The sequence below is a fragment of the Carettochelys insculpta genome, chromosome 5 (genome assembly GCF_033958435.1).
Source record: "Carettochelys insculpta isolate YL-2023 chromosome 5, ASM3395843v1, whole genome shotgun sequence".
NCBI lineage: Eukaryota > Metazoa > Chordata > Testudines > Carettochelyidae > Carettochelys > Carettochelys insculpta.
Genome location: NC_134141.1, coordinates 105,975,450 through 105,988,343, shown reverse-complemented (window position 1 = coordinate 105,988,343; position 12,894 = coordinate 105,975,450). Strand labels below are relative to the sequence as shown.

The window sequence follows — 12,894 nt, the reverse complement described above, 5'->3', positions numbered from 1 at the left end:
TATACACAGATGTGTCATTCATGCTCTTAAAAAACCTCACTTCTACAGAGTTCTTAACCTGCTAGAGCCTGGACCAGCTCTGCTGTAGGAATGCACAATGCTGTCTGAGTAATGGAATCCAACCCACTGAATCCTACATGCTGACAAGTTCTCTTGTAGTGACTGGACACTGTTCCTGACTCTTGGGCTCAGGTGTACTCCCCAGTGCAGATCCCATGTCTGCCTCCCTTCTTAAGCAATAGAACCCTGCAGCCCAGCTGCCTAGAACCTGGAATCAGTTCCTGAGCTCCCTGGTTCCTTAGACATGTTTCCCTAGAGACCACCTAGCTGCAGGAGCTCTGGTTCCAAGTTCACCTTATCAGGGACAATGTCAGAGCTTAGTTTGGGCCAGGGAGGAACATCTCTGTTAGGCAGTTCATAGCCCTGGCAACACTAGGCTTGCTGTATCAGTTATGAAAATAAAAAATTCCTGGAGCCCTGGCAACCAATTGTTCAAGCCCAAACCCAAGCCCCAGCCCCAGCCCCTCTTTCATTGCAAATTTAGCACTGGACAATGTGGGAGTAAAGCAATGATACCCACTTAGCAAAGAATCCCGAAACATGCACACACACATCTATGGGAAACAAACATCTAACTTCATTCCCATTTTGCCCAAATCCTTTAGAGAAAGCACTCCCACTAACTGTGTCTTTTGTTCCTGGCAGTCAAATTACATTCCTTGCTTAGAGGAACACCATTTAAAAACAGATTCTGTCCAGCTTTGGTCAGAGGTCCAAGTGCAGATCTCCTGTCCATATGTTTAAACCAGGGGAATTTGAGTCCCCTCTCCACAGAGATTTCTGTGTAGAGAGTTCATTCAAAGTTAATGACCTTTTTGAAGCAAACTCATCGTTTCTCCCTGCTAACGCAGCTACTCAACCTCAGTGGCTCTTGACAGCTTTGTCACAGCTTTCCAAATACAGGTTCCGCATACTTCCTGAGGCAGAAACTAAGGTTCAAAGCCATACTGAACTTTACATTCAAAAGAGAGTTTGAAATAAGCATTCATAAAACAAAAAAGAAATCCGTAAATTGACATGGACATATTCCCCTATTTTGTGACAACACTTTTGTCATCTGATAATTATCTGCAATTAAAAGATAAATGAACATTTAGATTCTGTAAATATGTATGATGCAAAGGAATAATCTACGGAACAGTTAGCCACAGCTTCTCACCCTTCCTTGCTATAGAACAGAGTGTAGTTGGTAGGAAGTCCTCCATCTGAGCCAGGCTTCCACCAGCAAGTAAAGGTTTCCATTTCTGGAGAACGACACTTCAAAATCTCAGGCTTTCCAGGAGGTGATTGCTCTGGGGAAGTGCATGAATCAACCTAGTCAATAAGCTTTTCATATACCATACATTACATATTTAGTTAATACAGTGATATGAAGAGATAGATTCAACAGATTGGCTAATACAGGCTACGTCTACACGTGCCCCAAACTTCGAAATGGCCATGCAAATGGCCATTTCGAAGTTTACTAATGAAGCGCTGAAATGCATATTCAGCGCTTCGTTAGCATGCGGGCGGCAGCGGCGCTTCGAAATTGATGCGCCTTGCCGCCGCGCGGCGCGTCCAGATGGGGCTCCTTTTCGAAAGGACGCCACCTTCTTCGAAGTCCCCTTATTCCCATGAGCTCATGGGAATAAGGGGACTTCGAAGTAGGCGGGGCCCTTTCGAAAAGGAGCCCCGTCTGGACGCGCCGCGCGGCGGCAAAGCGCGTCAATTTCGAAGCGCCGCTGCCGCCCGCATGCTAACGAAGCGCTGAATATGCATTTCAGCGCTTCATTAGTAAACTTCGAAATGGCCATTTGCATGGCCATTTCGAAGTTTGGGGCACGTGTAGACACGGCCACACTGTGCAAAGGCAAACGAATGTGTGAATTACTACTACACAGAATCCAGCAGTATTTTAAAACAAGTCTTGTTAAAATAAAGAGCACATTGGCCAATAATCTCTAAGAAAAGAGTGTTTTCAAATTTGCATACAGGTGCTTGTTCCTTCTCAGTTTATTTATGTTTACTTTAGTAAAGTTCTAGGCCACTTTTTCACTAGTGTTGCTATTCACATTTCCATGGTGACAAGTCATAAGAAGAATGAAGGGGAAGGTGACTGTCAATATCACCTCTCCCAAGGAATGGCTACTCCGTAAGTAGACACCTTGGGCTGTAAGACTCTGCAAGATAGGAAGGTCCCAGAGCTCAGGCTCCAGCGAGAGCCTGGCAGTCTACACAGCAATTAAACAGTTCCGCAGCCCAATCCTCATGAGATCATGTCAGATGCATGCACCAACCACAAGTTTTCTTTGCTGTATAGACATACCATAAGTACTTCCTGTTCTTAAAACTTCACAAGAAATTACAGGAAACCAAGTCATTTTCAAAATTGCTGTATAGGAATTCTCAAGAGAATTGGTCATTTGAAGTTTTGTAATTCCAGTGAGGATCAGGATAGCCAGGATTTACCCTCAAATTTTTCTAAACAGTTTTTAGAAAAAAATGTGCTGTATAGTTTTCTACTCACCATTCAAGCACTCAGTGTTCAGAAAAAGCAGAAAAATAAATATAACTGATGATGCCAAGTTTTGCTTCATGTTGTTTGCCTCCTCCTCCAGAAAGAAAAGTAGGACTAGAGGATACCTACAAAAAGACAGTGAATTGCTTTCATAATAATATTTAGCATCTGTGTAAATATCAGATGTGGTCAAAGTACTTTGCATGCTTGAATTAATTAATCCTCACCATACTTCTGTAATCCAATAGAAGTTATAGTCCCTAATCGTCCAGCTAGGGAAGATGAATCACGGGAAGGCTAAGTATCTTTCTCAAGGTCATCCAGCCAATCATTAGAAGTGCCACAATTAGAATTCACAGTAGCTATGTCTACAGGAGAGGCTTTTCCCAGCAAAACCGGACATTTCTTGGGAAAAAATGCAAAGTGTCTACATGTAAAATGAACTTTGTTGAGAGTTTGTCGACAAAACCCAGTACATCCATCAGCAGCATTTTACCACTTCCTGTTCAGATATAATACTTTTCTCAACAGTGCTCCGTCAACAAAAAAGATGCGTAGGTGCTCCGGAGCCCTTCTGTTGACCGACAGGGCTTGTGGTTCACTGGGCAGTGTTGTTTGCAGAGTCTCCGGTCAGCCATTCTGTTCAGAGAGAGCCAGGAAGTTTGGCTGCTTTCCGTCAACAGAGTGGATTGCTCTTTCGATCTGCTTTTACATATAGACACAATCTGTCAGCAGAAGTTTTGCTGGGAAATCCCTTCCAACAGTGACTTCTGTTGACAGAGGCTTCTCATGTAGACATAGCCAACATGGCCTATTCTTGTGATCTGATCATGAGCCTATGCTATTTGGTGCCTTTTTTTTTTAAAGCTCCAGGTCTTAGATTCAAGCAACTACATGAGAATCTCAGTTTTTACTTAAAAAGTGCTTAAGTTGTGGTTGCAGAGAACAGCTTGAGAACAATGTTCCCTCTAATTTTTTCCATCCACATGGGGAATACATTTTTATTCTATTTATGTTTATTTATTTATTTATATTTTATAGATATTTATAAATATTTATATTTATTTATTTCATTTATACACTGAGGCATGTGCAAATGTGCACCACCAGTAGAAACAAAAAACCTAGCTGTGGGTGCTTTGTTAATCAGATGGGCAGCATCTGAATCTCTCCTGAGTGGCTGCACAAGGGTGCAGCTTACAGCAGAGCTGGCCAATCCACCATGGCTCTCAAATCATATGCAGCTCTTTGAAAAATTAAATCAGCTCCTGCTCAGAGCTGCATGCTGGGTGTTGTCCACTGCTCTGTGCACATGCTCCAGTGCTTGGTGAGAAAAGTGTGTGGTGGTAGTGGCGGCTCTGGTGAGTTGCTGGCATTGAGACTGAGTGGGGGAATGGTGGTGCCTGGCTCTGGAAGAGGAGGAGGGCATTGAACTAGAGAGAAAAGGAGCTGGAGTGCCTGGCTCTGGAGGAAGGTAGGGGACTGTGGGTACCTAGCTCTGTGGGAGGAGTAGGGCATTGAACCTCATTTATTCATTCATTCAAATCTAATCTTATCTATCTAATCTAAAAATAAATAAATATGTGGCTCTTTGCACTCTATCCAAGTGGCTCTTTGCACTCTATCTGTGGCTCTTAGTCCCTAACTGGCTGACCCTCCCTGGCTTGCAGGGAACATTGTTCAAGAACATCGCACACTGAACTCTTAAGGCTCACAAACTGAAAGGAAAATGTAAAGAATTCCTCATTATTTTTGAAATCACATGACTTTTGATCAATCTCATGATTTTGAGAGGCTTAACTCATGATTATTGAACTACTGGGGTCGGCAATACTGAATTCAGGTGTCCCTCAGCTGCCGTCCACCAAATAGTGCATGTAACTCACTCTTTCTTTAGCATTCAATTTTGCCAAATTTGCAAATTTTGTAAATCTAAATCAAAATGACAAAGCAAGATAAAAGAAACAATGGAAAATATAATACAGCTACATAGTGACATATCAAATGAAAATGATGGATGGAGACAGCCTTCTCTTGCTTACACCAGCATACATTAGGAAGAACTTCAATGAAGTCAGAAGAATTACACGTGTCAGTAGGACAACCAGCCCCATCACTCTGAAGGAATAGTTCTTACTTGTGAGGTGCATTCATACCACTATAAATCCTCAGAATGCAGGTTACAGTGCACACTGATTGGGAATCACTGGTACTATTAAGTTTACTTGCTTAAACTGAAACTTTCATGACAAAAAGAGAAAGAGGAAATTACACTAAACTAAACCTCCTGTTGCTCCTGATATAATGGGTTCATTATATGAGATGTTGCCGAGCATAGGATTTCTAGGCTCCACCTGCCTGGCCAACTGCACTCCCAACAATCATCCAAAGGGAGATCTGTGGTGCCTCTTCAGCCTCCCCTCCCACTTGTGCTGGTTACTGGTTATCTGGTTATCTGCCAGGAAATTGGGTTCTCATGGCCCTACCTGTGCCTCACAATAAAGGCAATGCTTTGCTTGTGTTTGGCATAGAAAATATACCTGCTGCTCATCAGATATAATTTTTGCTATGTAATTGCAAATTACAGATATGTAAATCCTCTGAAATGCATATTTAAATTAAAAATCAGTTATATCCATAGTGACTTTAGCATGTGATTACTAGCAACACAAAGCAAATTTTCATCTACACTTTCAGCCAAATTTTCAGCTGCCACCTCTGATTTTGCATGTCCAGTTTCATGCAATCAACTAAACCAGCCTGCAAAATTGGATGCATTCTGGTTTTAGTCATATAAACAATATTCACACATAAAAACCTGTCGGATGGGCACTAAGTTTACACCCAAATACAAATTTTGTGCATGCAAAATAGACGTATGCCCAATTCTTTGACTTCAGTCAGCTGTAGGCACAAATTTTTGTTTGCAATTTTGAAATCAGCTGGAAATTTGCTCTAAAATAACACAGAACATTAACTTCATGGGAAAAGGCAACAGGTGAGTTGCTTGCTTTTAAAATTCCAGGGTGTATTTCAGTTAAGCAAGATGGGAAACTAGGAAAATGAGGAGGTATTTGTACTTTCTTACAGAAAGCTTAAACTACAGAACAATAAAGATCAAAGAAGTAAGCCTAGATCCCCATGCAGAAAAGAAGCATGTCTTTAAAGATTTATGGTATAGAAAACAAAGCAAGCAACTCACCCTGTTTTCTGGATACCTATGATTTAGTTTTCATTTCCAGGATATTTTCTTTCAGTTTTTGATCATGTGCCATCAGATTGTGTAGTCCAACAAAAGACTGAGATTCCCATGCTAGTCCTAGTTTACCAAAATGCCATGAATACTGCGTATAGACAGATTGCTAACATACATATACATTTCAAGTGCCCTAGTTATAATGAATTTTTTCCAGTTTGTGATATATAATCTAAAACTTCTGTCATAAATGAAATACATCTTTAGTTTTTCATTGCGAGTATAACATTGCCTATTCCTTCTGTAGTATTCATTACATTCTTTATAGAATGAGAGTGTGCCTACAGTTCTCTTTTTTCTGTGCTTATTGCTTTTTCCTTTCCTTCCTGATGCTTTGAGAGTCTCCTCAAAGCTTCTGCATTAGATGTGTTCTTAACAATGTTTGTCTTTTTTATCTCTTCAGCTTTTCCTGACACAATACACCCTCTGTATGCTGGACTGTGATTGTCCGTTCTATTCAATTTTCATAGGAATGTTCCCCTACACATCTCATTTTCCTTTAAAACAGTTGTTACCTCACCCACCCTGTCTCTCTGATATCCTGAGACCAACACAAATACACACTTAACCCTCCCCAACACTTTAGTGTTTTGCAGTTTATCAGCTTGCCTTTTGTTTTTACAGTCAAATAAAAGATCACCAACTCATAGATTCTTGGTTCTTACAATAGCCCTGATGGTTTCATTTTTTTAACATCCAGTCAGCTGCTTTCATAGCATTAATATGACATAGTCTTATTTCTTTATCTAGGAATCTTACAATTACACGTTATTTGTTTCCTTCAGCTTTATCTTTTTGCTGATACCATCATAATCTATTCTTCCTCTTCCAACCAGTTTGGTATCTAATCTCCCTCACTCAGGCTACGTCTAAATGGCAGGCTTCTGTGGGGAGACTGGAGGTTTTTCGGCAGAAGTCTGCTGCATTGGGAGCATTCTGCCAACAGCCTGCTCTTCCTCGTTCATGGGGAAGAAGGCCTGTCTCAGCAGAAGAGACAGGCCAAAAGTTGAGAAAGCCTGTCCTGACTGAACTGTTGGCAGGAGATATGCAAATATGTTGCACAATTTGCATAACTTTTGCAAGCAGTTTTCAGCAATCTAGACACTGCCTAAGAGACTCTTCTTTAGTTTTCAAAGTGACTTTATTTGGGGTCAGAAAATCCTCCACCAACCTCAAGCCCTACCATACTTTCCATTTGGACACATGCACTGTGGAACTCTCTTTCTAATAGACAGCTATACAGCTGATTCCCTTGCCTTATTTACATCTACAGTAAACAGGCCACACTTTAAAAGAAACAGGGAATCCATGTGCACTCACATTTGTGGGTTCGGTTACCTCTGCTGTGCAAGGAAGCCAGGACATTATGTGTATGATATGGCAGTTAGGTATTCAAACAAGAAGCTGGACATGAAATCATTCCCGGAATAATGGAGTGTGCAGATGCTAGTGCACCTGGACATTTGCCACTAGACCACTACCTTCAAAAATCTGTCACCAAATGTTTTTTGCCCAATTAACTTTTATTCTTTATTTTACGACTTGGCTTTTTGAGTATTGCCTGTTGAATTTGTTTAGTGATATTTCTGAACAACACTTTTATTTTATGTATTGTTTCTGCCATAGCCGACAACTCTTTGCCTTTTACTTCCCTAGCACAATCAAGCAGGATGGCCCAGAATCTGGCCCTATAAAAAACCAGAACCCTTCAAAGAAAAAAAAGGGTAGAACGAGATGCAAGCTCTGCTTCATAGTTTAGTCACTCCGCATTTCATAGCTTCTGTAATGAGGTGCAGTGGCCTCCACCTGACTCAGAGGCCCAGGAGGACTCTCAGAGACCTGGGTGGGAGGGCTCAGAACACCTGTGCCCTGCCCCCCAGAGAGCAGCACCTGGGGCCAGACGTACTAGGGGCAGGACTCGAGGATCATTAAAAGGCTGGCCTTTGAATGGGGCATAGGCCTCTGGCAGGCTCCTGGGAGCCAGAGCTGAAGGACCCAGGTCAGACCGCCAGGCCGTCGAGAGCCACCACCCAGTCGCCCTGACCAAACAGAGGGCTGCAGCCAAGCCTGCCATTAGCCAGGTATCCAGACTTTTCTGACCTACTGGGGCCCTTGGACCGGCGGCAAACCCCACACCCTGAGGCCCCACTGGAGCCACAGAGCCTGCCAATGGCCAGCTTCCCTGGGGACTCATACGGGCACGTGCCTGGAGTCCGACCTACTGTCCGCAACACTGAGACTTCAGAGCTGCCAGAGCCCATGATCCTGTCCCCTGCACACTATCCAAATGATGTGGAGGTGTCTGATTGGCTGGACCTGCCAGCTGCTACCTACCCGGAGGAGACCTGCCTTCCTGAGCTTGCCGAGCACCCTGAGTGGGACCAGACACCAATGGAGATGGAGGTAGGAAGCATTCCTGAGCCCATAGTAGTGTGTTGCGGCCTGGATCCCCACTGCCCAGCTCATGGTGAGAGCTGGTCTTAGGGCTCTGGGCCAGGATGCAGCGGAATGGGTGGGCCTGCATTCCCTGGAGAGGCAGTCCCTCACCTCTCTTGAGCCACACTGCTTTGGTGGCTATTTATTTGCCTGCTGCCCCGCCCTGAACCAGGGCCAGGCTCACTGACTGTTTGCTTGTGGCGCCGCCCTGGACCAAGGTCTGGAAACCTCTGGTGAACTGTGGTTGTGGCCCCACCCTGATCTAGTAGCTGGGTGTGTACACTGCTTGCCAGCAGCCCCGTTAAAGGGACAAGACTCCAAGGAGACGGCTGTCGGCCCCAAGGTTGGCCATACCCAGACAGGAGCAAGGCGAGGAGGTCTGCCCTTCCCAGAGGGGGTGTACACCACTGGCTGAGCCTGTTACAGCTTCCCAAACCCATCCTCTAATTTACTGGATGTAGCCAATTGTTTATTTCAGCATTTCTAAAATTACCATCTCTCCTGCCAAAATCCCTGTGTAGGTATGATCATTTCATACCGAGCTTAATGCAGCCTCCAGCAATGGCCTGCCTCAGCTGTCATCTCAACTCCTGTAATATCTCAAATGCGTACTGCAAAAAATAGATCAAATTCAGCCTTTCCTTAAATCCACTCACTGGCTGAATATTACCTCATTAATCAAATTCAGTGTTCCATGTTCTTACCTTCCGGGCCCTCTACAATTTAGAACCCTCCTCCCTCAGTTTTCATCTCTGTTCACTCCCCTTTCTCTTACACTGTTGGTCAAAACATCCCTTAAAAGTATTTTTCCTTCCTTCTTTCTCCGTTCTTTCATGTTCACCTTTTACCTCCCAATGCCTGACTCCATCCTCTCTTTCTCCAAAACCATTGTGGCTACGGGACTGAAACAGGACTCAGAAGATTTGGACTTAGTTCTCACCTCTGTTGAAGACTTTTTGAGTAACCTTAAGAAGTCATAAATGTTGAGCCTTTCAGAGTAGTCTAAAGGATTTGTCACATTCCTTATTAGAATGAACGGCAGATCAGTCTCTAAATTCCCTAGACTGCTTTGAAAATCTTAATCAACTCTCTATCTTTCTACTACGCTATGTCTGCTTTGTCTATTTATACTGTAAGCTTTCAAAGCAGGGACTATACAAGGCGTCTCCAAACTTTTTTCCTTCCACCATTTTGCGATGGTTTCTATTGATCCCAGACAGCAACAAAGCAACATAACAGCCAAGGAATTTATACTAGGTGTGTTATTTAATGCTCTCTAATGCCACATGGGCTCGTGTGTTATGACACAGCTTCTTGAAGTCTAGTAGCCTGGTAGAAATTGCACATCTAATCTCCTCAGTGACATCAATAGTAGAGTGGTGCTGGAGCTGGATGGACAAAAGGGTGCTGAATCCAGCTTCGCACACATGTATGCTCAAAAATGGCACCATCTGTTTCAAAGAGACTGTTGAGAGTATAGAATGCTCAGAAACACAACTCCCAGACAGAAAAGAGAAGTTACTCACCGTAGTAACGGTGGTTCTTCGAGATGTGTCCCCGTGGGTGCTCCACAATAGGTGTCGGGCTTGCCCGGCGCCGCAGATCGGATCTTCCAAGCAGTTTCTGCTGGACCGCGCATGCGCCGGTGCGCGCCGCTCCCCTGCGCGCTCCTGGCCATGTGCGCGATCCGGTCCCCGCCAGTTCCTCGACCAACCGCCTCGGGTGCCCCTGTAAAACACTAACAGAGATCCGAAGCGGGGAGGATGGGCGGGTAGTGGAGCACCCACGGGGACACATCTCGAAGAACCACCGTTACTACGGTGAGTAACTTCTCTTTCTTCTTCGAGTGTCCCCATGGGTGCTCCACAATAGGTGACTACCCAGCAGTAACCCAAGATAGGAGGTGGGTAATCGGATTATGTGCAGCTTGTCCCCGAGAGGACCGCTGGAGAGAGACGGGTATCCTCTTGGAATACCCTGTGAAGGGCGTAATGTTTGGCGAAGGTGTCGTAGGATGACCAGGTCGCCGCTCTGCAAATGTCTTTTAACGCAACGCCCTTGAAAAAGGCTGTTGATGCCGCCACCGCCCTGGTGGAATGAGCCCTGGGAGTGGCCGATAAAGGAGTCTTTTTGAGCTCGTAGCACATTTTTATGCAGGATACAATGTGCTTTGAGATTCTCTGCGAGGAGAGACCCTCTCCTTTCGATTTGGGAGCGAGGGAGACTAGGAGTCTATCCGTTTTCCGGAAGGACTTGGTCCTGTCTACGTAGAAGGCTAGCGCCCTCCTCACGTCCAGGAGGTGTAGGCACGCCTCTTCGTTGGAATTATGAGGCTTTGGATAAAACGAGGGTAGAACAATAGGTTCGTTGATGTGAAACTCGGAAGAAACTTTGGGAACAAAGGCTGGATGCAGCCGTATGGTTACCGCCTCCTTGGAAAAAACAGTGCAGGGTGGCGTTGCCATGACTGCCGCGAGCTCGCTCACCCTACGAGCTGACGTAATTGCAAGAAGAAAGGTCATCTTTATTGTAAGGAGGCGGAGGGGAACCGTGGCCAAGGGCTTGAACGGTGGTCCCATTAGTGTGGTAAGCACCAGGTCCAAGTTCCACGAAGGTGGAATCGGTTTCCGAGGGGGGTATAGGTTTACCAACCCTTTGAGGAACCTGGTAACCATAGGGTGGGCGAACACCGTGTGCCCGTCCTCCTCATGTCTGAACGCTGAGATGGCGGCAAGGTGGACCTTTAACGAGGATAGCGAGAGTCCTCCTCTCTTGAGGTCCAGTAAATACTCTAGTATTGTAGGTATAGGCACCAAAAGGGGGGCCAGCTGTTTGGTAGAACACCAAGCCGTGAAGCGAGTCCACTTTTGTTTGTAGGTCTTCCTGGTGGAAGTCCTCCTGCTACTTTCTAGGACTTGCTGTACTTCCACTGTGCATGTGCTCTTTATGGAGCTGAGCCATGGATTAACCACGCTTGCAGTCGGAGGCTTTGGGGGTGCGGATGCACTATGGACCCCTGGGCTTGCGTGAGCAGATCCGGCACCACCGGAAGGGGCATCGGTGGACGGTCCGACATGCGCAGGAGTAGGGGGAACCATTGTTGTCGATCCCACGTTGGGACTATCAGGATCATCCGGGCCCTTTCCCTCCTAGCTTTTTGCAAAACTTTGTGGATCAGCACTGTGGGAGGAAACACATAAAGCAGGGGGCCCCTCCACGGGATCGCGAACGCGTCCCCCAGGGACCCCCATCCCAGTCCTGCCCTGGAGCAGAACCGTGGGCACTTCTTGTTGTGCTGAGTGGCAAACAGATCTATCTGGGGAAAACCCCATGCGTGGAAAATCGGCCGTAGCAGATCGGGACGGATCTGCCACTCGTGCGTGAGTGCAAAACGCCTGCTCAGCTGGTCTGCCTTCACGTTGTGCGCACCCGGCAAGTATGAGGCTTTCAAGATTATATTGTTGGCGATGCACCAGTTCCACAAGCGGATTGCTTCCGCGCATAGGGCACGGGATCGAGCTCCTCCTTGCCTGTTTATATAAAACATGGTGGAGGTATTGTCTGTACTGATCCCGACTACTTTGCCTTGTATGTGGTCTCGAAAGTGTCTGTAGGCGTTGAACACTGCTCTGAGCTCCAGTACATTGATGTGTAGTGACTGTTCCGTGGGTGACCACAGTCCTTGAGTCACCTTTTCGCCCATGTGCGCTCCCCACCCTATGAGGGAGGCATCTGTAGTGAGAAAAACCGATATTTGCGGCTGGTGGAAGGGTACCCCTGTTAGCAAGTTCCTGGGGTTTACCCACCATTATAGGGATTTGCGCACCCCGGCTGTGGGCGACACCACCCTGTGAACGGTGTGTATTGCCGGTTTCTATACGCTCGCCAGCCAGTGCTGCATGCTGCGCATGTGTAACCTGGCGTTCTGTACTACGAACGTCGCCGCTGCCATGTGGCCCAGCAGCTGCAAGCACGTCAAGACCAGCACCGTAGGGCTGAAGGTGATGACTTGCACGAGGGAACCGATGGCCCGAAAGCGAGCCTCTGGTAGATATACTCTCGCTGTAACCGAGTTTATGCAAGCCCCTATGAACTCTATGTCGTGTGTGGGGTCTATTTTTGATTTTGCCAGATTGATAACCAGGCCGAGTGAAGAGAACGTGTTTGCTGTGACGCGTATCATGCGCAGAACCTCCCCTCTCGAGGCCCCTTTGAGCAGGCAGTCGTCCAGATACGGGAAAAGAAATACCCCCTGTCTGTGCAGGTAGGCTGACACCACTGCCAAGGTCTTGGTGAAGACTCTGGGGGCCGAGGAGAGGCCAAACGGTAGGACCTTGTATTGGAAGTGTTCGTTGCCTACCATGAACCGGAGGAATCGCCAGTGAGCCGGATGGACAGTTATGTGGAAGTACGCGTCTTGTAAATCGAGGGCTGCGAACCCGTCTCCATCGTCCAGTGCTGTAAGGATGGAGGCGATTGTGGTCATCCGAAAACGTTGCTTGCGCAGGTACCTGTTGAGGCCGCGAAGGTCTAAGATGGGCCTCCAGCCTCCTGTCTTTTTCTCCGTGAGGAAGTACCGGGAGTAGAACCCTTTCCCTTGCAGTTGCTCCGGCACCCTTTCCACTGCCCCTATGAGCATGAG

The 12,894-nt window shown here is 46.2% G+C and overlaps 1 protein-coding gene across 9 annotated transcripts in view; it reads right to left on the bottom strand.

Annotated features, from left to right (window-relative positions):
* Positions 1-12,894, bottom strand: part of PRLR (prolactin receptor) — a 235,159-nt gene that overhangs the window by 25,999 nt on the left and 196,266 nt on the right. For all 9 annotated transcript variants that reach the window (XM_074995676.1, XM_074995677.1, XM_074995678.1 and 6 more), the window contains 2 exons: positions 2,570-2,685; positions 1,220-1,352 (listed from right to left, as the gene is read on the bottom strand). In XM_074995676.1, the coding sequence (XP_074851777.1) occupies positions 1,220-1,352; positions 2,570-2,639 (203 nt within the window). In that variant the 5' untranslated portion in view covers positions 2,640-2,685. The remainder of the gene's footprint in view (positions 1-1,219; positions 1,353-2,569; positions 2,686-12,894) is intronic.